The sequence below is a fragment of the Rhipicephalus microplus genome, chromosome 10 (assembly GCF_043290135.1).
Source record: "Rhipicephalus microplus isolate Deutch F79 chromosome 10, USDA_Rmic, whole genome shotgun sequence".
NCBI lineage: Eukaryota > Metazoa > Arthropoda > Arachnida > Ixodida > Ixodidae > Rhipicephalus > Rhipicephalus microplus.
Window position 1 is genome coordinate 1,275,088 of NC_134709.1, and position 25,251 is coordinate 1,300,338.

At 46.3% G+C, this 25,251-nt stretch overlaps 1 protein-coding gene across 6 annotated transcripts in view; it reads right to left on the reverse strand.

Annotated features, from left to right (window-relative positions):
• Nucleotides 1–2,699: 2,699 nt before the first annotated feature.
• Rtca (RNA 3'-terminal phosphate cyclase) overlaps nucleotides 2,700–25,251 on the reverse strand; it is a 116,034-nt gene continuing 93,482 nt past the window's right edge. For 3 of the 6 annotated variants that reach the window (XM_075874845.1, XM_075874844.1, XM_075874843.1), the window contains exons 10-11: nucleotides 11,807–11,911; nucleotides 9,493–9,827 (exon numbers count right to left, since the gene is read on the reverse strand). In XM_075874845.1, coding sequence (XP_075730960.1) covers nucleotides 9,690–9,827; nucleotides 11,807–11,911 — 243 coding nt within the window. In that variant the 3' untranslated portion in view covers nucleotides 9,493–9,689. Of the gene's footprint in view, nucleotides 3,007–4,928; nucleotides 5,139–9,093; nucleotides 9,330–9,492; nucleotides 9,828–11,806; nucleotides 11,912–25,251 lie in introns of those variants that run through there. The other 3 variants (XM_075874847.1, XM_075874848.1, XM_075874846.1) reach the window with 3 other exon arrangements.

Below are 25,251 nucleotides of genomic sequence, written 5' to 3' on the forward strand. Positions count from 1 at the left end.
TGATGCCCTTCGGTCCTTGCTCAGCGCCTGCAACTTTTCAACGCGTTATGGATACAGTACTGGCAGGATTAAAGTGGCAGACTTGCCTTGTGTACTTGGACGACGTCGTCGTGTTTTCCTCGAGTTTCGACGAGCATCTTTGGAGCCTTAAAAGCTGTACTTCAAGCCATCAAGACTTCCGGACTCGCACTGAAGCCAGAAAAGTGCAGATTTGTGTATGAGGAGCTCTTGTTTCTGGGGCAGGTTATCAGCAAGTCTGGAGTTTGTCCCGATCCACGGAAATCAGCTGCCGTTGCCGACTTCCCGTCACCCACTGACAAGAAAGCCGTGCGCCGATTTCTGGGCCTGTGCGCCTATTATAGGCGGTTCGTGAAAAACTTCGCCCGCATCGCCGATCCTCTCACTAACCTTAGCAAGGCCGACGTGGAGTTCAAGTGGGAAACGCCACAGGAACACGCTTTCCAGGAGCTTAAACATCGCCTCCAGACGCCTCCGTTTCTTGCCCATTTCGACGAATTCGCCGTGACAGAAATACATACAGACGCAAGCAGCGTAGGTCTTGGCGCCGTTCTTGTGCAGAGGGCTGACGGACTTGGAAAAGGTTATTAGTTACACCAGCCGATCGCTATCCAAAGCAGAAGCAAATTATTCCACAACAGAAAAGGAGTGCCTCGCCATCATCTGGGCTACGTCGAAATTTCGCCCCTACCTCTACGGCAGACCCTTCAAAGTTGTGAGCGACCACCACGCCTTGTGTTGGCTAGCCACCTTGAAGGACCCTTCAGGTCGCCTCGCACGATGGAGCCTGAGACTTCAAGAATATGACATTACTGTCATTTACAAGTCCGGCAAAAAACACTCCGACGCCGACTGTCTCTCTCGTTCGCCTGTCGACCTACCGCTACCCGACGACCCGGATGACGACTACTTCTTGGGAACGATAACTACCGACGACTTCGCTGAACGACAGCGGGCCGACCCGGAACTTAAGGTCCTAATAGAATACCTCGAAGGCAGGACCACTGAAGTCCCGAAGGTATTCAAGCGCACACTTGCGTCGTTCTTTCTACGAAACGGTCTTCCACAAGAGAAAAACTTTTCACCGCTTCGAGCTAAGTACCTCCTTGTGGTGCCTTCTGCTCTGCGACCAGATCTCCTGCAGGCCCTGCACGACGATCCGACGGAAGGGCACCTCGGTGTTTCTCGCACGCTCGCGAGGATACAAGAAAGGTATTACTGGCCACGTCTTACCACCGACGTCACTCGTTATGTGAGGACATGCCGGGACTGCCAGCGACGCAAGGCACCGCCGACAAGGCCAGCGGGACTTCTGCAGCCAATCGAACCACCTTGCCGACCTTTCCAGCAGATTGGTATGGACCTACTGGGGCCGTTCCCGACGTCGGCTTTCGGAAAAAAGTGGATCGTGATAGCTACCGACTACCTCACCCGCTACGCCGAGACAAAAGCTCTTCCAAAAGGCAGTGCATCCGAGGTAGCTAAGTTCTTCGTCGAAAATATCGTCCTACGTCACGGCACCACGGAGGTCCTTATCACCGACAAAAGAACGGCATTTACTGCCGACTTAACTCAAGCGATCTTGGCATACAAGCAGACAAACCACCGCCGGACGACAGCGTACCACCCACAGACCAACGACCTCACCTAGCGGCTTAATAAGACGATCACCGACATGCTGACAATGTGCGTCGATGTCGAACACAAGACGTGGGACGCCATTCTTTCGTACGTGACCTTCGCATACAACACGACGGTGCAGGAGACGACGCAGATATCTCCACACAAATTGGTCTACGGAAGGAGCCCGGCAACGACGCTCGATGCCATGTTACCCGACGTCACCGATGAAGAAAACATCGATGTGAGTAAGTACCTTCAACGCGCCGAAGAAGCCCGACAACTCGCGCGTCTCCGTATCAAGAATCAACAGACGACCGAAAGCCGCCGTTACAATCTTCGACGACGCTTCGTGGAATACCAGCCCGGTGAACGTGTTTGGGTGTGGACGCCGATACGCCGACGTGGACTAAGTGAAAAGCTTCTGCGACGGTACTTCGGACCGTACAGGATGATGCGACGTCTCGGCCCACTTGATTACGAGGTTGTCCCCGACGGCATCACGAACTCTCAACGACGCCGATCGCGACCTGAACTCATCCATGTCGCGCGCCTCAAGCCGTTTCATGCGCGTTGACAAACTGAAACAGTGTTTTTTTTATTATTATTGTATCGTAATTTATTCATTGTACTTTCTTGCATTATTGTTGTACCTTCATCTTTAGTTTAAGCATCGGGACGATGCCTTTTTCAGAGGGGGGCAATGCCACGTTCCATTTCCTAAGTTTTGTTATCGTCGCAAAACACTACACAATTCTCAGCGCAAACCGCGCCTGCAGTTTTCGAGAAGCTTCCGGACTGCAGTAGATCATTTCGGTAAAATCAAGCCTACTCTGTGAACTGTACAGATTATTCTGGAACCTACGCCACCGCCAGCGATAACGGTGGAACATTCGATGGCAAGAGCATAAATGTCGACGCGCTTCACCACTTGTCAGTAGTTGATCGACGGCCGACGCTCCGTACACCTCTCCGACGCTCGTCGGAGAGGTGTACGGAGCGTCGGAGAGGTGTATGTCTCATCGGAGCGTCGGCCGACGCTCCGACGGCCGACGCTCCGAGAGTGAATGTTCTGCGGCTTTCGATTCCTTTTTCACGTCAGTATTCACAAGTGAGGATAGCTCTGCGGTACCGCTTGCACACGATTTCGATTATAATCACATGGCACCAATAGATTACGATTGAGGGCATTGCTTCACAAAGAAAAAATCTTAAATTATCTTCATGGTGTGGGATTGATAGAATAAATTCTAAGATACTAAAAAACACCATATCTATGTCAAGCATCATCCTGTTTCACATCTTCAGGCAGTCCTTATTGTCCGGTGTCCTTCCTTCTGACTGGAAAGTAGCAAAAGTAGTGCCTATCTAAAAAAATGGAAGTAAAAATGCATGTGAGAACTACAGGCCCATCTCACTTACCTGCATTTGCTGCAAATCGCTGGAACACGTCATTGCTTCGCATGTTTACAAACATCTCGAGTCGATCAACTTTTTTTTCTCGAATCAACACGGTTTCAGAAAAGACCTTTCTTGCGAGACAATATTACTCGATTTTACAACAGATATCCACATTAACATGAATCACTTCTTACAAACAGACTGCTTATTCCTTGACTTCTCGAAAGCGTTTGATCGCGTTGCACATAGCCGCCTCATATCAAAACTTTCAGCTCTAAAATTGGACTCCTCTACATGGTCATGGCTACGTAACTTCCTATTCAATCAAGAGCAATTTACTTCTGTTAATGAAGTCGATTCCTCTAAATCTATCATTTCTTCCAGTGTGCAGCAGGGTAGCATCCTTGGGCCTCTGTTGTTTTATAAATGATCTGCCTATTAATATTAACATCACCTCTCGCATACGAATATTTGCCGATGACTGCATAATTTATCGCCCAATAACCAACATTGATGATCATATCACGCTTCAATGAAACCTAGAAATAGTAAACCAGTGGTTTAACACATGGCTCATGAAACTACATGTGTCGAAGTGTAAAATTATGTCTTTCACTCGCAAACCTGTTAATTCACAGTTTTCTTATCACATCAACAGTAGTGTCATATGGCCGACCGCTACCCATAAGTATCTAGGCGTGCACTTTACACCTAATCTATCATGGACAAAGCACATAACTTGCGTATGTGCCAGTGCATCCAAACCATTAGGATTCTTGCATCGAAACATGCGCAGTGCACCCTCCCCCTAACGAAAACTTGCGTATCTAACTTTTGTGCGACAGCAGCTTGAGTATGCGTTTCCGATTTGGTCACCCCATCAGAAATACCTTATTGAAGCATTAGAAATCATTCAGGATAGGGCAAGCTCTTTCATTGCTCACAACTATAGTAACCTGTCTGGTATCACAAATAAAAAAATAAACTATCATTACCGTCGTTAAGTACCCGTTGTAATATTGCATTGCTGCCATTGTTCTATAAGGTTATTCCCTCTGACGACTTATCACTACCCTGTTTGAATCATCAAGTCTATACGTCGCGAAGATTGCACAACACTCTCAGTTACGCCCGCCTATATGGTGTGACGCAATCATTCAATTTTTCCCCGCTACCTCCCGCTATTCGTCTCTGAAACAGCTTACCAGACAACATTGCTTCACTTGAAAGACCATGACGCTTTTTGTCTTCAGTTGAACAAACATTTTTCCACACACTTGGCTTAGTATCCTTGATTTTTTTTATTTATAAACCTTCTTTTTGATAAGCTATTGTAAGGGAGCTTTTCAAACTGATCGCGTCTGTCTTTTCATACCACTGTAACACACTTTTTTGTTTCTTTTACAATGATGCCATTGTATAGTGGCTGTTACAATGTGTGTTGTGTCTGTACTTTGTATTATATTACTGGCATGCAATACTTACTATGTCGTGCGCAAATAATAATTTTCTTGCACGTATAAATATCTGTTAATATCTTTTTACTTGTTATTTTATTCTATGTTATTATTCTATGTTATTTTATTCTACTGCCCTGAAATTGTACTCTGTGGAAATTTTCCTTTACAATGTGTTGAATTCTACTCTATGCCCCCTCACCCTATGCCTCTTACAGGGTCTGTGAGGTATTCTTACATATATATATTCAGCGCAGTCAGCGACTTTTGTTTGGCTGTGTTCCAATTAAAGACAGCATCGTAGACAGTCTACGCTGACAGCTTAAAAGACAGCATCTAACCCATGTTGTCCGAGAAATGAAACACGTCTGGACGACTTCTACGCAACGAGACGGCACTTCGCGTCAAGGAAAATAAAGCCAAGACAAACAATTGTAACTGTAATTTTCTTAGCTTATTGCATGTTGAAATCTACGACACTTTGAACGTTATTCACACTAAGCATTTAAAAAATCGTCTGCTTGTGTTCAGACGACCATTCCGCCGAAATTCAGGCCATCCAAGCAGTGCACCGAGCCGCCATCTTGTTTGGACAGAAATGTCTTCTCGATGCTGTCTTCTCGAAGCTGTCTATTTTGCCAGCTATAAGAGAATTGAAATGGGACTTAAGATGGCCGCTGTCCACTTAGCTGTCTATTTTATTTAGTCATCTACGGTGAGTGTAAAAACACACCCTTTGGCAACTGGTTGTGTTATTATTTGTGTAACTTCCTCTCAGTGATGATTACCCCATTTACAATTTCAAGCAATTTTCGGAGCAGGAAAAAGTCTGTTTTGGAACAAATTTGGAGCAGGAGGAACTGTGTTTTGGAGCAGATTCGGAGCAGACAAAACGAAATTTAGTATCACTTGGCACAGAACATATCTAATGTTTCAGTGAATATTCTTACTAGTGTTTAAACTGGAAATGCTGCTACAATGTAAACAAGGAGACAAGGCAGACATCCAGAAAGCAGCCATTAATCAGGTTCTCAGCACCAAAGTGTCACATTCTGGTTTCACTGCACTGCACAAGATGTGCAAAAGTGAAGCGTTAGTGACAAGAACAGTTACATGTGTTCATGACAAGGTAAGTATGGGGCATACTGTCTCTGCGAAATGACAGGTGTGATAAGGTCATTCCGAAAAATAAAATCTAATCAGAAAACCAGCAGTCTAACAATTCTGAACAGGGAATAAACACCCCGCCCGTCCTTAACTAGCGTCAAAAGACGCGAGGGTGAAGGCAAAGGGGGGGGGGGGTCGTTCTAGCACCAACTGCGACCTTTGATTTTTACAAGCGCAGTCGCCACTGGAGCGCGTTATCTCGCCAGCTCGAAGAATGTTCCTGAGGCAGCCATACTTTGTTAAATTGAACCAGTATTTTGCAGATTTGTGTGAGATCGGGTCTTTAAAAGTGTGCTGCCAGCCTCACTTCGTATAACATTGCAATTTGTTTCTATCACATTAATCGCTTCACTCATGCAGTGAAACTGCCTTTTTTTTTTTTTTCGGTGGACTGACGACAACACCAATTGTTCTAACGGCATTAAGGAGGCATGAGAGCATTTGTTCTTTTTGTGGCTGAATTCGCATCTCAATAACTATGTGTGCTGGTTTAGATCCGTCGGTCTGAAAATCAAGACGCGTGACAAGCCCTTGCACACTTTATAATAGACATAGCGAAGAACATTGCGCAGCGTGATCAAGAGGAGTATACTGTATTTTCAAACGATCTAGGTGATGAATTTTATATGGAGGCTCATTCGGAACAGATCGAGCTTGTTTCTTTTGAAGGAGTTTTTGAAATGCTTCTGCGATTAGATCCTAAGTGCACTACTGGCCCGGATGAAATCCCGAACGCCTTTCTGCGTCGCTATGCAGAATCTTTAGCTCGGTTTTTGACGGTGATTTTTCGTGAGTCTTTTCGGACGTCCGTGCTGCCCCATGATTGGCTTATGGCTAGGGTAATTCCAGTTTTTAAAAAAGGAAACCGTTTCCATGTTGACAATTATCGACCAATTTCCTTAACGTGCTGTTGTTGCAAGATGATAGAACATATTGTAGCTAACCATATTCTTAATGTACTGGAAAAAAATAAAACATTGAGTCCCTTCCAACATGGTTTTAGAAGGGGATTTTCTACCGTTACGCAGTTGGTCACCGCCGTTCATAGTTTTAGTTCAATCTTAGATCACTCCGGGCAAATTGATGTTTTGTTTTTAGACTTAAGCAAGGCATTCGACAGGGTTCCTCACGGTAGCCTTCTTTTAAAACTTAAACAAGCAGAAATTCCTTCTACACTTGTAAATTGGGTTAATTCGTATTTGAAAGATCGAACGCAATTTGTAGACATCGATGGTACTTATTCCTCCTCTCTAACAGTGACATCAGGTGTGCCCCAGGGAAGTGTGCTGGGGCCCCTGCTTTTTTTGTTGTATGTTAATGATTTAGTGTCTGTGGTTGGCGATACTGTGAATATTGGAATGTTCGCGGATGATATCATGATTTATACTGAAGTGCAGTCTGCTTCTGATCAACATCGGCTAGATAGGGCTTTATGTGACATATCATCTTGGTGCGACAAATGGGGCATGAAAATTAGCACTACAAAAACAGTTCTTTTACGTATAACCAGGAAACGAAACCCCATAATTTTCCGGTACAAAATTAAAAACACCTTAATCGAGGAGGTTAGTAAGTTTAAATACCTAGGTATCGTATTGAACTCCAGATTAGATTGGAACGACCACATTCAGCAGGTAACTTCTTCAGCGCTAAAAAAACTTGGTCTTTTACGGCATAAACTTCGAGGTACACCTAGTAACGTTAAGCTTTTAGCGTATAATTCCATAATTAGGCCTAAACTGGAGTATGCAGCGGTTGTTTGGGACCCGTACACAAACAAAAACATTAACGAATTGGAGAAGGTTCAGAGGAGGGCTGTCCGTTTTATTTATAATAAATATAAAAGAAGTGATTCTCCGTCAGGTATCATGACACTCAATAAAATCCAACCACTACACATTAGACGCCAAATTGCCCGCTTAGCTTTTATGGAATCCCTAATTAAGTGTAAGACTGGATTATCACCCACTCCATTCATTAGTCCGTCCACCACGAGGAAAACACGACACACACATAGCCACAGTTTATCCCCATTCTTTGCCCGAACAAATACCTTTAAGTTTTCATATTTTCCACGCACGGTAGATGACTGGAATAAATTGCCAGAAAGAATTTTTAGTGGAAATTTTATGACAGCCCTACACGATCTTTTTAGAAACTTTTAATTACTGACGATCGGGTTTTTAGCAATGTTACTTGAAGTTGTGCGTGATTTTCTAGTTTTATTTGGATTGGAAACCCTGCTATGTTTGTGCGAAAAGTCGGTTTCACCGTGGCTTGTTTATTTTGTAGTTCTAAGTGAATTCTGCGTTTTGTTGCTTCATTGTTTTTTTTTGCATTGCATTGTATGTGCATGAACATTCTTTTTTTCTGCCCGTCCTGCTTGGACCATTAAATTGGTCTGCAGTATTGTATAAATAAAATAAATAAATACTTTTTTTGCAAAATATCAAACAAAACGTTTCACGGCCGAAATTTAATTTGCGGGAATACAATGTTTCTAGCACGCAGTGCCGATACCTGCTGCCCATTGGCTATGGTCACTACATTACAGTACTCAAGGTGACTTTTCTTTGCGTTATCACCAGTTTCATAACAAATAAGAGAGGCTATTTATGGCGTGCTGAACTTTCAACAACGAGACACACGCAGAGAGGCAGGCACTTTGGTTAGCAGCAGCATTATGAAAAAGCTCTAGTTGTGTTTGTTCTAACCAAAAATAGTTTTGTTGCCAAAAACGGTCCAACGCCGTGTGCAAAGGCAGACTAGCGAACTTTGGCGCAGTTGGCACAAGCTGTCTTCGAGCGTGGGCAGCAAGGCGCACAGATATAAAATTGTAGCGAAATGGCGCAATTGCCACAGTTGGATCACCACTGTCATCTGTATATAACATCATCAGCGTGTCAGCTCGAGCTCGTCTCGAATAAAGCGCTTCCTTATATTAAATATTTGAAGTGGCAATTCTAACGTGGCTTGGGCATGCCACTTTAGCCTTGAACTTTATCATTACACACCGTGGTGGCCTAGTGATTATGGCACTTAAATGCTGATCTGAAAGTTGGAGGTTCGAATCCCAGCATTGGCTTTCACACTTATATGCAGGGGTAAAAACGTGCATTTAGGTTACACGTAAAAGAGACAGGGTAAGCAAAAGAGTAAAGAAAAAGAATTTTTTTTTCTGTGCACTTTAAAATCAGCAGCCTCTTCTGAACAAGGATTGGTCATAACTACTACAATTCATGACCGAAATTGATTTTTTTGACAGCTTCCATTTCCTTTTGGATGTTATAACATCCATATATAATACTTAACGTTTAAAAAGATTAGTTCGATGTAATGTCATGGCATGCACCATTCTTGTGTGTCATCTATGTTTGTTGGGGCCGCACAATTTCTCAGCAAAATTCTATTTTCAGATGAATCGGTTAGCTATGGCCTCTGCAAATCTTGTATACTTTTATTTTTCACTGTTGTCGCATTTTCATGAAGTCCAAAATATTATTTACTTTCCATCATGAACCTGCCACAGGAACCCTACTTCCAGCTTTGACAAAACAGAGTTGCACAATGTTGCAGTCATCACTGCAGTTTCGGTATGTGGGTGCCAGCTCCAGCACATTCAAGGAGTACAGTGCCGCCCTCCTGTGGGCAAGGTTTAAACTTGGCCTGTCGAGACAACACAAAGCACACACACCATCACTATAACAGTAGACAAAACTGTAGCAAATTAGTGGTAAAAATCAGGGTTGCCAGGCTTGGCTACATTGTGGCAATTTGGCTACTTTTTAAGGCCTGTGGCAGCATAGAAAGGTATAGACTACTTCTTGGCTAGTTTCTTGTCGACCCATTTTTTTAATTGCAAAAGTTTGCCCAGTGGCATTTATACATATATACAAAAATTGTTCAGTTGCATTTCCTTCATAAAGTCTTGGAAGGACCAGTTGTTCAGACCGTAAATCTATCGCTGCAAGTCAGGCAGATGGCATTGACGAGCCGCTTGAAGCCCGTTCAGGTCTGCTCCCCGCATCAGCGCAGGGCAAAGTGCAACACAACCTCAAGGTGAATCAAACATCTTGCATAAGTATGGAAGCTTGATTGACTTAGTCCATCGTGGTTGACGGAGCACACACGACAGCCGCTGTCCTGTGAGCATACTGACGAAGGCTGTTGGAAATGATTGATTTGAGCGTTAATCTGCAGGATAATCGTTTTGAAAAGTTTTCGCAGTGAGTATCTGAGTTTCCACCAGATGGATCTTGAATTTAGCCACAATTGAATAACAGCATCATAACATTTTTCCCAAACGTATAGCTACTCTTGGCACAAACTGACTCCTTTATGGCTCAATTTTTTAATTTCATGGCTTTTGTCATTTTGACCTGGCAACCCCGGTAAAAAATGCTGTGACAAAGCTTTAAAACGTGGTACCAGCAAATACACACAAACACATGCACAAGAAGGCGGTACACACAGACAAACATTGGCCTTTCAACTGTGCTTTGTTTGAAATCACATTGCCGTACAAGATTTCTCATACATGTGCATTGCATCACTTCCCACGTCACGTGACAGCTCACACTTACTTTTCTGCTAAGTGAACACACTATTTCGAAATCAGTGACAAGGCCTTTATGATTAAGCAATGTAAAATGCTTCAGTGAAAGAAGCCAACAGTCCTAGATGTGAATTAACTACAATGCAGAGGAATTGTTGTCCAAGGTAAAATAGTTGATAGCGGGACATTATTTCTTAAGCGTTTTGTCGCAGAATAGAGGCGAGGATGCTGGAGAACCACTCGGGATTGATTCAGGCTGATCAGACAGTCAAGACGTGAGAATAGTTACAGAATGGGCAGACACCTCTATCTGTAGATAAAATGCATATAAAACAGTCTAGGGGCGACTTGGAGAGGATCGAAACATAAGCGCATAGGCCTGGAGAATTGAACTAGGTTGTTTTGTGCCTGGCTACTAATAACATCACCTACACTTGCCTTGGCATCACTGCATGTCAGTTCTCATTATTATCATGTTGTGTTATGTGCGCACAGGCAACAGGTGCGGTGCAACAGATCACAAAATTTACAATGCAGAACTTTTTAGAGCCTCAAGTAAAGAAAAAAGACAAATTATACAAACGCAATCGTATCTTCCATGCACCAAAAAAAAGGCCCGGACTTTCACCATAGTGTACTGAAAAAGTTAAGTGCACGGTAGGCAAACACATGGAAACATACACAATCGAGGTTTGTATGCATTATCTTGTGTCATTTTCCGTGTTTAATACTGAGTAAACAATGAAACTCTAGTCCTACATGTGCTAAGAAAAAGCTTAAAACTTTTAAGCAATCTAGTGCGATAGAAACAAAAAAAACACACAATTGCCAAACTACATTGCAATGAGCAGTTGCTAAGAGTTTTCTAGCCCCTTTTGTAGACATTGCTTGAGCTGTGCAAGTGGTTGAGTAATTCTATTGTTGCCAGTTTTGCATGTGATATCCTAGCTGTCATGTAGCACCATAAATGACATGGTACGGATTCACTCGCACGCGGAGTGCTGTCAAGGGGCAAAGGCTGTATAGGAGGAGTGAATGTTGAAATAGCACGGTCCCCAATGTGCCACGTATTCAGAGCTTCTTCCCCACTATTCCCATTCATAGATAGCGCAGCTCATTTTAAACCATGTTTAGTTTCCTACAATTTCTACTAGAGGGAACTCTGGTGCTGCGATCGTTCAGCCACCACGAAAATGAGGGGTAGCAGTATATAGATTTGCCCAATCTTTGTGCTTGCAGCTTAAAACACACACTTGTGGCTTCATTTATTGTTGTCTCGGACAAAGACTGAATCATTGTGAACTTCGCAAACTGATGCCTCAAAGGTGGCAAAGTGAAATTGCTCAACATTTGCTAATTTTTGTCTTTTGACAAAGTGGTTTCAGGCCAAACAAAGCCCAAAGAACGAAGTTTAGACATATCCGTGCACTACCCATTATTCCCATGCTGGCTGAAGCGTCATGCATTGGAGCTCCTATAGAGTTCCTTTCTGTATATTTATAGAATGTAAACATGGTATGTAGTTGAAAAATTACGTATATGCCCGGATGAACTTTCATTAAAGCGCTGAAGGTTAGAACAAGCTTACCTGTGTTAATAGATGGGCAACATAGATGGCAGTTTCAGTGTGCGATGTCAGAGGTCCACAGAGAATTCGCGATGTTCCATTCGCAAGTGCCATTAACACAATCAACTAAAATGGAAGACAGCACATCTGCATTAGGCTTTGGCTGGCCCTTTTGAATGACAGTTATGACATAGAAGAAGCTTGCTTTTAATACGAAAGTGTTTTATGCCAGGGCCCACCAAGATTTCAGTGCGTATTTCCATCACAGAAATGACAGCAAAAAAACACACATGATCAGAAAGCAAAAAAAAAAAAAATGTTCTGTCGACGAGAATCGAAACAACGACATTTACGTCTGCAATAACAGAGGCTGAGCCCGCTAACCACTGCGCTACGCCCACATACGCTGGAAGCTTTACAGATATGCCTTTTATATCTAACATTGTCATTTCACAGCGCTCATGATGAAGTGAAGTAATGCATGACGACCGTGACATCCACAATTAGTTCTTCAATGCCTCTTTTTTACGTGTCTGTCCAACCCAGCACGTTTACAATAGAATAAGTGCAATTTCGTCAATGCATTAACGTAGCATCAGATGGCGACATTACAATTAGCATTGGCTTTGCCCATAAAATTCATACCAAATAGCTCCAAGTCTGGCTGTAGCAACATATTTTCCACTTACATTCGCCTCGCTAAATATCTCAGTCAGCCAACAGCGTAGAAACGATGCACCATGTGTTGCTCTCTAGTTGGGCAGGCGCATTCAATATTCTAGCATGCCGCCAGTAGGCAATTTTAGAGCAAGCCCAGCATCCATTCACTTACGGCTCTCCTGGCTGTCACACTGCTTTCCCACATTATACTCTCACCGCGAACTACTACAGCTACCACAAGAGTCTGTGACCTGAAGGGCTTGTTTAATCACTGATCATTAACATTAGTCATCGAAATAGAGACGCATTACTAAGCATCAATGTGGGCGCACTCCCGTTAAACAATGGTATAGCGGTCAAAAATAAAGAGACTTTGTGGAAGCTCTCATATCAATGTACCGTAAACACTCAACTACTTCTATAAGGACAAGTTTCGTTTTCGCGTTATGCCGATTTCTGCGAGGGATAAATGAACTACACACAAACATTATAAAAAAGTTGCATCTTGTGGGAATTGAGGCTAGCCCGCTGCATTTGCGCGGGATTTGCCCCCTCTTTCTCCACTCTCATGTCCCGACACGACTCCCCTCCTCTGCTGTCTGCCACGCTGGAAGAGCGGAGTGGCGTTTAACCCCTCTCACCCGGTAGCGGATGTCGACTGTGCCGTCGCGTGCAGGTCAGAGACTTCTCCGGGGCGACATGGCGAAGTCCGAACAAGCGCCACAGGGGTGCTGGGGCTCGTTCCAACGGGGTGGTGGTAAGCACCCCCATGTCGTCCCACCACCCCGTGGGGATGACATGGGGGTGCTTACCACCACCCCGTGGGAACGAGCCCTACAACCCCTGTGGCGCTTGTTCGGACTTCGCCAACAGCGCCTTGCGCTCGTGGCGAACGCTTACCTCATGTCGCCCCCCCCTACCAAACGCTGGGCTGAGGAGTGGTGCGGGTTCCTAGTGCGTGGCCAGGCTACGCCGACCCGTATCTCTCTGAAGCCAACACGAACCTTTGCCCTTGCTCGAGCAACCGGGCCTTGGTCTCAGTGTCTCCGTGAATCACTTTTACCATGGAGACGTGCTCGTGGCACTCTGTGTGGTACTTTGCGCCCGTGGCGTGGGTAAGCCCATTTGCTTTCTCGCCGCGCCTTTGCAACGGGCTGTACTGCGTTTTGGTGTTGCCACAGAAAATAAAGTGTTGCGACCTTGAGCAGTACTGTGTTCTCACCATGGCAACGGTTAACGCGTGCCCTGCGGCTCGCTAAGACTGGACCCACGCTAGTGGCTGTACTCCTTCGGGATATGTGTCACTACACTGGCGCCCAACTCGGTATCAATAGCGCAGGCTATTACGTAGGGGTAATAAATCTTAGATGCTCTCTTTGAGTTACTTGTATGTTAGATTCATGTGGTCAAGTTAAAAAAAAAAAGACAAGCCACTCGAACAAAAAAATTTATAGTGTGGGCCTAATCCCAGCAGATTCGTAGCTTTGCATGGTAGAACTCGTGGCAGGTGAAAAAGAGATACGGACAAAGAAAGTGGTAATGCGCTTACTTCCAACAGAATCTGTTGGAAGTAATGCTGTGATGTCACATGGTCAATTTTGTTTACGATCAGTGCCGATCGCAAGCAAAATTTCATTGATATCTTTGCAATTGACTAAAAGTTAACTGATATCTTTGCCAAATTAGACACTGATTAATTCCTACCGTGTTACAGTGACCAACTTTCATAGACACAAGAGACGGCACCCTTTGCTACGGGACGAATGTTCATCTGACCTTGTCTTCCTATGCTTCTCTCTTTTCATCTTGTTCATGGCGCATACCCGCTGCCCATTTTAAGCTCAAGCCCTTGCGTTGCTCCTTGTCATTACACTCGGCCCCGACCGTGAGCCTAGTGGGCTGCTGACAGCGTCTTCGGCGGGCGGCATTGACTAATCCGGCGCGGCCGGGCTGTACCATGCTCGTACTTCACCTGAAAATTTGCCAAAGGAGGTTTTGGTGGCCAAGACTGGCTGTGCCTAGCGGTTGCAGGTCTGAGACACCCGGGCTGTGCCCCTGCTGCTGGTGTTGTGTACGTCTCACCTTGTCGACGTTAACAGTGGAGTGGTGAATTTTAGAAGACGACACTAGCTGTGACTGGGTGATAGGAGCACGCCTCGTCCACGCTGGGGTCGACGTTATTGACTTGGACAAGAAGGAGCGAGCGGCAGATGCAGACCCATATAAAGTGGCTGCATTAGTTGCAACTCGTTGGTCTCGTTATATCGTCGCAGTTGTATAGGCAGTGCTGGAAATTTTGCACGCTGTACCACCACCTGGTGCACTGAGCGGCGGCCTCTGCGCTGCTTGCGATGTGTCAAGGAATGTCGAGGTGTCTGCCGCAATCGTCGTTTGGTGCATGGTCGTTGGTCGTTGGGTGCAAGAGAGCAAACCTCAGGTCCCAGTAGTTTGTCTTTAATGTCTACAGCCGTGTTGGTAATTCGAGCCTCCATTAACGTGGCATCATTGAATGGTACGGGAACGTCGCTGTATGCAACCACATTTTGGAGCCTGTCTGCGAGACGCTAAAGCTGTCGAATGGGGAGTCAAGGCTGTGACTGTCTTGTTGCAGATGGCATTGTTCTCAGTTGGGACGATACTTGGCAAGTAGTGGACATATGCACACTCGGCCAATGACTGTGCCGACTGTTCGGCTGATTTCGAGGAAGCTGGAATGGTTTCACTGTAAGCCGACGCGTTTAAGCACTCCTGCGCTGGCCAGCTTAGAGGCAGGATCACCGGCTGCTGTGACTTGAATGTGGTTTCAGTCTGGGTCATGTCAAGACAGGAAGTCGATCACAAAGCGGAGTTTGGGTTTTTGGCCGCTAAACCAAGCTTGCTGCCTTTATCGTTCTTTGGTGTTGGGTGTTCCGCAAAGCTTGCTGTGAAGGTGTAACAAGACACAGGTGGATCATCACAGCCGTTTCCCTCAGGAACTCGGTATCTAAGAGTGCGTACGTTGTTACAGGGTGCAGCTGTATTGCCAGCACGGCGCCCTTCACGGTCATCGAGAGATGGGAGGGTGGTAGAGGCCCCAGCTGTCCCGCTGTGGCTTTGTGCCTTACAGCTCCCATGAGTGGTGCACAGAGGGTTGGTAGCGAAGCGGCTGCAGGCACATGAGAGTGGCCAAAAAACAGTAGTCAGTTGGGCATATCATTGAAACCAAGACTGCTGTTGCTCACCTTCAAAATAGTGCCAGGCCTTGCAGCCTCGCGAAGGTGGTCGATGACCACCAGCCATTTTCGATGTTCTGGCCAGGCATGGAGGGTGCCGAGCGTGTTCAGTCTCGATCTACCTGAAGATGTCGTCCTGAATGCCGCGGAACAACGGTAGTTTGAAGACAGGCGGTCAGGGTGACACGGCAGGCGAAGCTCCAGGAAACTGCAACGCCAGACAGCCGAATTGGTGTGAAAGGACTGCGAGGGTATACTGGAGCTTGCTGCGTCTCTCCGGTGAGGTTGTTGCATGGTCTCGCCAGGCGGCTACGGCCAACGCCTCATCGAAGGAGTGCAGTCCTGGCAAGGCTGCAGGGAACAGTGCAGAACTCCATGCTGTTAAGGCGCTGATTGCGAGGTGGAGTCACGCGATGGTGCGGGACAGCTCGGCGGGGCTTTCAGGCAAACTGCATGCAAAGCCAGGGTTGACGTTTGAATATGTGGAGTACTCCCCCTATTAGCATACACACTGCGGCGGTATTCTTGGCCGAGAGGGCCTAGACAGCACTCCTGAGCGGCTGAGGTGCCGATGGAGTATGGAGTGGGAGGTCAGCACGGAACGTGTGGGCACCGGTGCCTGGCAACAGGAGTCTGCGTGGTGTCTTGATGGCAGCGATATATGCCTAGAAAGCCTGAACGGCATCAATTCAAGGCTCACTGTTTGGATGAGTCTTGAGGCCAAGATCGGCGTCACGGGGAGCATACGTGACGTTGCTGAGCGAATGGAGCCCGTACACCATCTCAGACGCAGGTGGTAGTGATGTTCCTATCAAGTGGCATCCTAGAACCATCAAAGAGGCACTGACGCCATCCGTGTATGGTTTGATAAGAAGGGGCTGCAGCGCTCGGGTCGTGGAATCCATGACCAAGGAAGCGTAGATAGCGTCCTACTTGACTCGTGCTGCTGAAGACCTCCGAGGACACGGGCAGGTGGCTGCAGCCGCAAGGTTTAGTTGTCGGACTGTGACATTGTCGTACAATGCAACAGAGAGACGCAAGAAACGGCACCCTTTGCTATAGCCTGGCTGTTCAAGGTTACCTAACCTTGTCTATCTCTGCTTCTCTTTTTGCTCGTGGCACATACCCATTGCCCAGTTGGAGCTTGAGCCCTTGCATATATATATATATATATATATATATATATATATATATATATATATATATATATATATATATATATATATATATACACACACATACATATATATATATATATATTGTAGGTATTGAGGCGAGCCCGCTGCCTTTGCGTGAGCTTTGCCACCTCTTTCTGCATTCTCATGTCCTGACATAACACTCCTCTCCTCTGTGGTCTGTCATGCTATGGGAGCGGAGAGTGACGTTTCACCCATCTCACCAAGTAGCAAATGTCAACTGTAGCGCTGTGCGCAAGGTCTCTCTGGACATTTCGCACGTGCATAAGGATTGAGGGAGAACCTCTTCGGGACAACATGGGGTAAGCATGCACTTCTTTTCCGTCCGTTGCCTCTTTTTGTTTGGGGCTCGTTCGGACTTCGCCAACGGCGCCTTGCACTTGCGGCGAACGCTTCCCTTTTGTCGCCCCTTCCGAACTCTAGGCCGAAGAGCTGTGTGGCGTCCTAGTGCCTTGTTAAATTACGCCGATCCGTACCTCTCGGAAGCCATCGCGAATGGAGTTTTTGTCCTCGCTCGAGCGACAGGGCCCTTTGTCCTGGTGTCAACTTGAATCACTTTTACCCACGGAGATGTGCTCGTGGCACCCTGTGTTAGTACTTTTCGCCTGTGACGTGGATAAGCTTATTTGCTTTCCCACTGCCCCTTTTGTAATGGGCTCTGTACTGCGTTTTCGGTGTTTCCGCAGGCAATAATGTGTTGCGACCTTGAGCAGCATCGTGTTCTTGCAACCCTGCGCTCGGCGCCATGGCTCTCCGAACGTGCGTGTGCAGAGGCGATGGTTATAGCGTTGCCCTGCGGCTCGCTAAGACCGTACCCACGCTAGTGGCCGTAATCCTTCGGGATACGTGTACACTACACTGGCGCCCAACACAGTATCAAAAGCTCTAAGCTTATGACTGCTCTTAGCAAGTCAGTTCGCCTGCACGATTCCGGCTCGTCGCAACATGCCTGATTTGTGGCATTTTCGTTTGCTGACCTTTTTAGGCGGATGCCGCGTTGCACAAAGAGGCCATTGCCTCTATCGACGGGCACCCTTCGGCACCCTTCTGTGTCGTCACCCCCCTTTTGTGATGAACGCACAACCAAAGTGGTAGCTGACGCGCTATCTCGTGGCCCCTGTTGTGTGCCAAGAACCATGATCCCATCGCGACGGCCGCATGCAGTTCCTTTGCATATCCAAGCGTCAGGGGCAAAACAGCGGCGAAAAGGGGTCGTCTCTATGCGGACGACCTTGGCTGCTATTCAGGTAAGCTACGCACCGTGTAGCGGCCGAGTGGGGAAGCTTTCCGAAAACCACAATGTCGAGAGCGAACCCGTGACGCCAATGCATGCAACGGTAGCAGAAACCTTGAGTGGGCGCAATACGAGACTCCCCCCCCCCCCCCCCCCCCTTTGGGAGAATGGGAATCGCCTTCAGCAGCGAAGAGCTGAACCTTCAGCAGCTTATGACTGCTATTAGCAAGTTCAGCAGCTCTTCGCTGCTGAACCTTCAGCAGCGAAGAGCTACTGAAGGTTCAGCAAAGTGCAATATTGGAGAGACAAAGCGCCGTATACTCTGCTTGCTCTGCAGCGGGCGCTGATAACGACTGTCTGGAAGAGATGGAGCGCCGTTACGCTGCTTGCTCTGCAGCGTGTGTTAATAGGAGGCTGAAACCAGCGTGTGTCGCTGAGTCCCCGGCGGATTCATTTTGCGGGACCATGACGGGCTCCTGTTGAACTATATAGCCACCGACAAGAAGTCTGCGGATCTGTTTAAGGTGGCTATGCCCAAAAAGTGTGAGCCGCACTGTTGCGATCTTTTCAAGAGGAACTCATCGCTGGTCACCTGAGTGGCTCCAAAGCTTTCGCAAACTGAGCAACATTTTTACCTGGCCTGGCACGAAGCGTGATATTTATCGCTATTCCATGCCTGCCACGTCTGACAAATAGTGGAACCAAGGGTTGGCAAGTCGCCCAGTTTTAGGAACCGATTGTCAGTGAGCGTCCGTGGCGCATACAAGCTGAAAGATCCCCTTTTGGAAAACTCAGCCTGGCCCACATCGCAGACCTGAAAACCCTTTGTCACGGTCTGACGAGCTCGTGCCAGCGCCCTGCGGCACTTCGCGCAAGAAACGGGCACGCCCTGAGCGGCGGACCGCATTCGGACCCCCGCGCCGGTATAATCTGAGGAAGCGGACACCTTTGTGATTTCGCGCCGGACGGCGGACTTCTCCCCAACCGATGGCCCTCAGTTTACTGTCTAGCCTCAGTATAGATTCGCTTCTTTTCAGCCTTTTCTGGTAAAGAAGTTGACCCCGCCCAGTTTGCTGCCAGTGTTTCTTTTAGTGTTCATGTGTATTTTATGTTCCTTCTGTCTAATATTAAGTGTTATTTGTATTTTATGTTTTTATTTTTTTTTTGGCCAGAGATTGAGTGTCATTTTGCTCTGTTTTACTTTTTTCGTGTTTATTTCGTATACCGTGAAGGGAGCTGTGACCTTGAGTATCGGTGCGTATGCGTGGGGAGACAAAGGACGCTTTGCGCCTACACTCACGCAGCCGTCGGCAGTGTGTATGCGTGCATGCTTCTGTGCATGTGTAAGTGCGTGATGCTTCAGTGCGTGCCCGTGAAGAGTGCGCATCGTGGCTTCGCCTCATCGTTGTGCACACTAGAGATGCTCGGGGCACTGATCTACTGACGCTGTGCTCTGCTAAGGCTGTTGACAAGAAACCCTGCTGCCTTTTCCACCTTGGCTCCTGCGCGAGGCCAGCTGACAGCAGCTATATACTGCCGGTCAACGCCTGGGCGCATCACAGCCAATTCCAGTTCGGCCTCCCTGATTACTGGAGAGGCCCGGCTTCCCGCAACGTCCCAGCTCCGTCATCGAGCCAGAAATGTGGGGCCTCCAAACCACAACTGAAGCGGCGTCCGTCAAACTCGCGGCTAAACAAGAGCAGCAACGAGCCATCAGAGAGCCCTCTTCCGCGCCTCTGACCTCGCACTCGGGCTTTGCAACCAGCGGACATTGTCACGCTCTTCCGCCACTCTGCGCGGTGGACGCCATCCCGCTTCAGCACCACGAATACTACTCTTACTTTCCTGTGCTCCCTTTTGCAATTATTTTTATAGTGTCATGTGTTTATTTTGTTATTATATGTTTTTTTCTCCTTTGTCATCAATTTTTTAGCAGCAGTTACAGGGCTGGACTGAGGTTAGCTGTCGCTCATAGCAGTGCCATTTTAACTGCATGAGTGACGTCCGGCTGCCTTTTACAGACCGGTAAGGGGCAAATTTAGGAGAGGGGGATGTGGGGATTGAGGCTAGCCCGCTGCTTTTGTGCGGGCTTTGCCACCTATTTCTTTATTCACATATCCCAACATGGCTCCCCTCCTCCTCTGTCTGCTGCGCTGGGAGAGCGGAGTGTCGTTTAACTCCTCTCAGCCAGTAGCGGATGTCGACTGTGGCGCCGCGCGCAGGGTCTCCAGAGAGGTTTTGTGCGCGTGCTTCGGGAGCGGGTCAGAGATCTCTTCGGGGACGACATGGGAGTAAGCACGCTTTTCTTTTCTGTCCGTCAGCTCCCTGTGGGGCTCGTTCGGACTTTGCCAACAGTGCCTTGCGCCCGTGGCAAACGCTTACCTCATGTCGCCCCCTATTCCTAACGCTGGGCTGAGGAGTGGTGCGGGTTCCTAGTGCGTGGACAGGCTACGCCGACCCGTATCTCTCTGAAGCCAACGCGAGCGCCTTTGCCCTCGCTCGAGCAACCGGGCCTTGGTCTCAGTGTCTCCGTGAATCACTTTTACCATGGAGACGTGCTCGTGGCACTCTGTGTGGTACTTTGCGCCTGTGGCGTGAGTATGCCCGTTTGCTTTCCCGCTGCGCCTTCGCAACGGGCTGTACTGCGTTTTGGTGTTGCCACAGACAATAAAGTGTTGCGACTTTGAGCAGTACTGTGTTCTCGCCATATCGACGGTTAACGCGTGCCCTGCGGCTGGCCAAGACCGGACCCACGCTAGTGGCTGTACTCCTGTGGGATACGTGTCACCACAATCTTACACCAAAATAACTTTTTTATATCCAAAAATCCATTATAAAGGTTTATACCTAAAACTATAGACGATTTCCTGCAGCTGGTTTGTTCATTCAAGGCTAGATGACGCCACGACACTGCGGCCGTCTCCTTACCATGGTCGACCTCCTACCGTGTTTTACAGCACTTGTATAATGTCCAATGTTATATTTTTGAAACACTGAGCTAAATTGATGCAAAAGTCTTATTATTGCAACAGAAACTATGCAGACACTCTTGACGAGTTTTCGCTGTCATTGCCATGGTCCATCCAAACTGATAACATATACCCCATTACATCGTGTTTTAGTGTGTGTATGCAATAACATCACCTAGGGTACCTTGATGTAAATGCCCTGGCACCCTAACATCATCCAGCTCGGGAGCATGAAAATACGGGAGAGTGGGATTGATGTTGCTGAAGCAGCAACTGTGAATTTAGCTTCGAAGGGCGGGGTCGTGATCACTGGTGCACGCGCTAGCTCGGCAGCCAATAACAGGCGACTCTAATGCACATCGATGTGCAATGCTGTCATCGTCTGTGCAAAAAATGTTGATTTTCCTGACGTGGCTGTATTCTCTTACACCAGCGTTTTGTAGAGTTATGTGAAACAGATCCAAAAGAGTTAGCCTTACTTCATGCATTATAATTCGTTGATATCACATTCGAAGCTGACCCCTTGCTGGGCAACCGTGACTTATTGAGTTATGTACAGCTGCCCATTTTTTTAAAACCTTATTGTGCAAGCATCAACTGTCGAGTCTGTAAGCTTTGCAAACGGCAAAATGAACGAGAACATGCACACGCGCAAGATGAGCAGTCCTGTACACCTGTCTCTATTAGGCTGCTTCGGGAGCTTGACACCAGCCCCGCTTCTCTTGAACACTGTTATCGTCATTATTACTTTATTTAAGTTTTGGGGAAAAGATCTGTTTCACTACAGGAGCGAAAGGGATTGCATTTTTTAAGTTTTGGGGAAAAGATCTGTTTCACGGCAGGGGCGAAGGGGATTGCAATAGCAAAAAATTATGAGGGAAAGAGTTGTAAATTTAAAGGCTCATTTTATTTTGTTAGGCACAATGCCAACAGGCACAAAACTAACAGAATGACGCGAAGAGTTCATTTCAAATGTGAAGAAAGAGAAGTAATCTAAGAGATAGTTGGCAGGAACAACACCTTCGAGTTGAAGCCCGAAGCTCTACCACTTGGCTGCATCATCCCTTTGTTCACAAATGTGCATTTAAACGTAATGCACAACATACCCTACACTTTCCTTGGCAACAGTGCCTATTGATTATGAGCCTTTAATTTTACACTTCATGATTTCTTGCTTCACCCTTGCAGTGCAACTGAGCTCTTGTGGTGAAACATTGCAATAGCAGTGCCGACTGATGCTCCCACATTCGAATTCACATATATACCCCAATAAGGTGGACGGAAGAATTACTTCTACTGTAACTCAGTGGTAGAGCATCGGACATATTATTGAAAGGCCGCAGGTTCAGAACCTTCCAATGGCAACTTATCGTTTCGTCCACTTTTCTTTGTTCACATTTGCATTACAATTATTTGTGATAACAGCCCCTATACTTTCCTTGACGTCACTGTCTATAGAGAAAGTTGGTCTAGTTGGCGGTTCATGCTTGGAATGTAAAAACACTGCAAAAAAAAGGAGACAAGGACTAAAATGAGGTGACACAGTGCCGTCTCATTTTGAGTCCCTGCCTTTACTGCGCTGTTTTTTACAACCCAAGCATTGCCTGTTCCTTCTCAGTGACAAATTCTGTTATACTACAAAATAAGGCTAGCAGCTGGCTCTTGGATCTAATATCGCGTAACTGTACAAAGCACTGGAGGGATACTCAGTCTCTTTGCGTTGAGAGTGTGGCATGTAGAAGGGTTTACGAGCTATTTGTGCAGATGTCTGCTGAAATAGCGTGCGCAAGCTATCTGCACCTTACAAAGTTCACAGCTGCTGCTCGAGCGACGAGCCTTCATTTTTTATTTATTTATTTATTTATTTACACTCATACCCACAGCGTCATTCAGGCATTACAGTGTGGAATAATTTATACATCATACATTTCAAAACAATGGCATAGAAAGGGAAAAAAAAACAGAACTAGAACCATGATTACTATGGAGGAATACAGTCGAACCCTGGTACAACGAACGCCGCTTCAACGAAATTCCCTCTACAAAAAAAAAAAAAAATTCACTGTTTTCCATCAGTAGTCCATAGCAGTCAATGCATAAATATTGTCGCCACAACGAACAGTTTTTCTTCTGCCGACCCGCTTCAAATAAATTTCATGATGCGATTCCAGGCTCAGCTATTTATTGCTATACAGTAAACCCAATCTTTAACATTTTGATGCATTTTCAGAACCTGAAAATACGTCGACAAAGTCTAAAACACGCGTTGGCACCACTAAGAACCACCGCTGTTCAGCAAGCAAGGGCGTCGCCATCGCTACCGAGCAATAGCCGCGCCCTTGCTTGCTAAACAATGGTGGTTCTTGGTGGTAGACTTCGTCGACGTATTTTCGGGTTCTGAAAATGCATCAAAATGTTAAACATTGCGTTTAATGTATAGCCACAGACGATCCAAAGCTGAAGCTCAGTTGCTTTGTTCATGGTTTCCTTCGCTTAGCTGCTGGGTGCATCTGCAGAACGATGCCTTTTCCGATTCCAATGCTTATCATTTCGTTCGCGCTTGGCCAGTGTGGTAACTAATCAGAGCAGCTGTTCGTCCACATTATAAAAAAAATCAGCTAGCCACGAGTGATAGATGACAAAAATGGCATAAAATAAGGCATAAGTCACCGCTCCACGATACCTTGCTGCCATCTCGGCGTTTTGACAGCGAAAAGCTGCTGGTGTTAACGTGTTAATGCAACTGTTTGGTTCGTTCACGAAGGCGGTTTTAGGCGTTGTTTCAGCGTGCTTTTCACCATGGCATCGCTATGCACTTGTGACAATCCCATCGCGACATTGCTGGGAAAGGATAGGAAGCAGTGGAAATTTTTTTTAATTTTGAGAATAAACGTTCCTTTGTTTTGCTAGTTCAGATCGGCTATATTTTTGCTATTTCACTACAATAAAATTTTTGCTTCAACGAAATTTTTTCCGCGCCCCTTCAGTTTCGTTGTAGCGGGGTTCGACTGTAGTGGCATAAACTGTTGTCAATGCACATGAATGACAAAGATTATCTAACCTAGATGAAAAAACAAACATGAAGTTATACTGTACAAACATTAAAAAATACAACTATGTGATAAAAACTAAACACTGGATAAATTCGACTTCAGCCAAAGCAGAATGAGATGTCAAAGACCAGCCGCAAAAGCTTCATTATTTGGTATGCTGACTCGGAAACTTCACTCAGTATTTCACTCAGAAACTGTCTTGGGGGAAAAACAGTACTTCCAAAAAAATTTGTCCAGCAGCTATATTCTCTAACCATGATCTGTTCGTCTTTATATACGAGGCTGTAGAATGTACTGATTCAAGTGTGGCCATGATGTATATTGCCAAAAAGCTTCAAGCGCAAAATTTGCCTTCTTTTTCTCTAGAAGCTTTAATGTTTGCTTTGTAGCAGCAATGCTAAAGTTTCTTTCATAGCTGCCGATAACATACCCTGCACCCATTCTCTGAACTCCCTTGTCGCAATCGGCATTTGTGGGAGAGTTCCACACAGTGCAACCTTACTCTAAAATTGGTCTGACGTAGCACTTGTAAAGAAGATCGCAGGCCTGCTGAGGAAACAGCTTGACGAAAATGCAATAATAACAGTTTCGATGAAACTGAAAACAGGACGTTTTTGGGCACAGGCCACCTTGCAGCTGAATTCAGGGACTGTGGCGCAGTACGACGACGCAGATAAATGAGTTCGGTGCAACAGGAGTGGTTCAGCGCAGGATAGCGCAGGTAAACAAGCTTAACACACAATGGCGCAAATGGGGCAGCTGTTCCACCTCATCATAGCCACCCAGACACAAACCATCGACAAAAACCACTGTAATATATTGCCATGTGTGGTTATCAAGTGATAAAAACTATCTTTTCCCTTGCTTTATTCATGCTCGCTCGGAGTAGTCGCATTAAATTATGACGTGCCTGTCTTATTGAATTTCACGGTAGACGTTAGGTGGGCAATGACCGGTCTCGCGCCACTCACTTTAAAAATGAGCTGCGGGCAGTGAACAGATTCGATTTCTTCTTTTGGGTAGATGGGCGCTCGCTACGCTTGCGGCGAAGCCGTTGCACTGTATTTTTTTCGTTGAGGAAGCACAAGTTCACTCCGAATAAACTATCTTGTTTTCTTGTACCTGCATCGTCTGTCAACTTT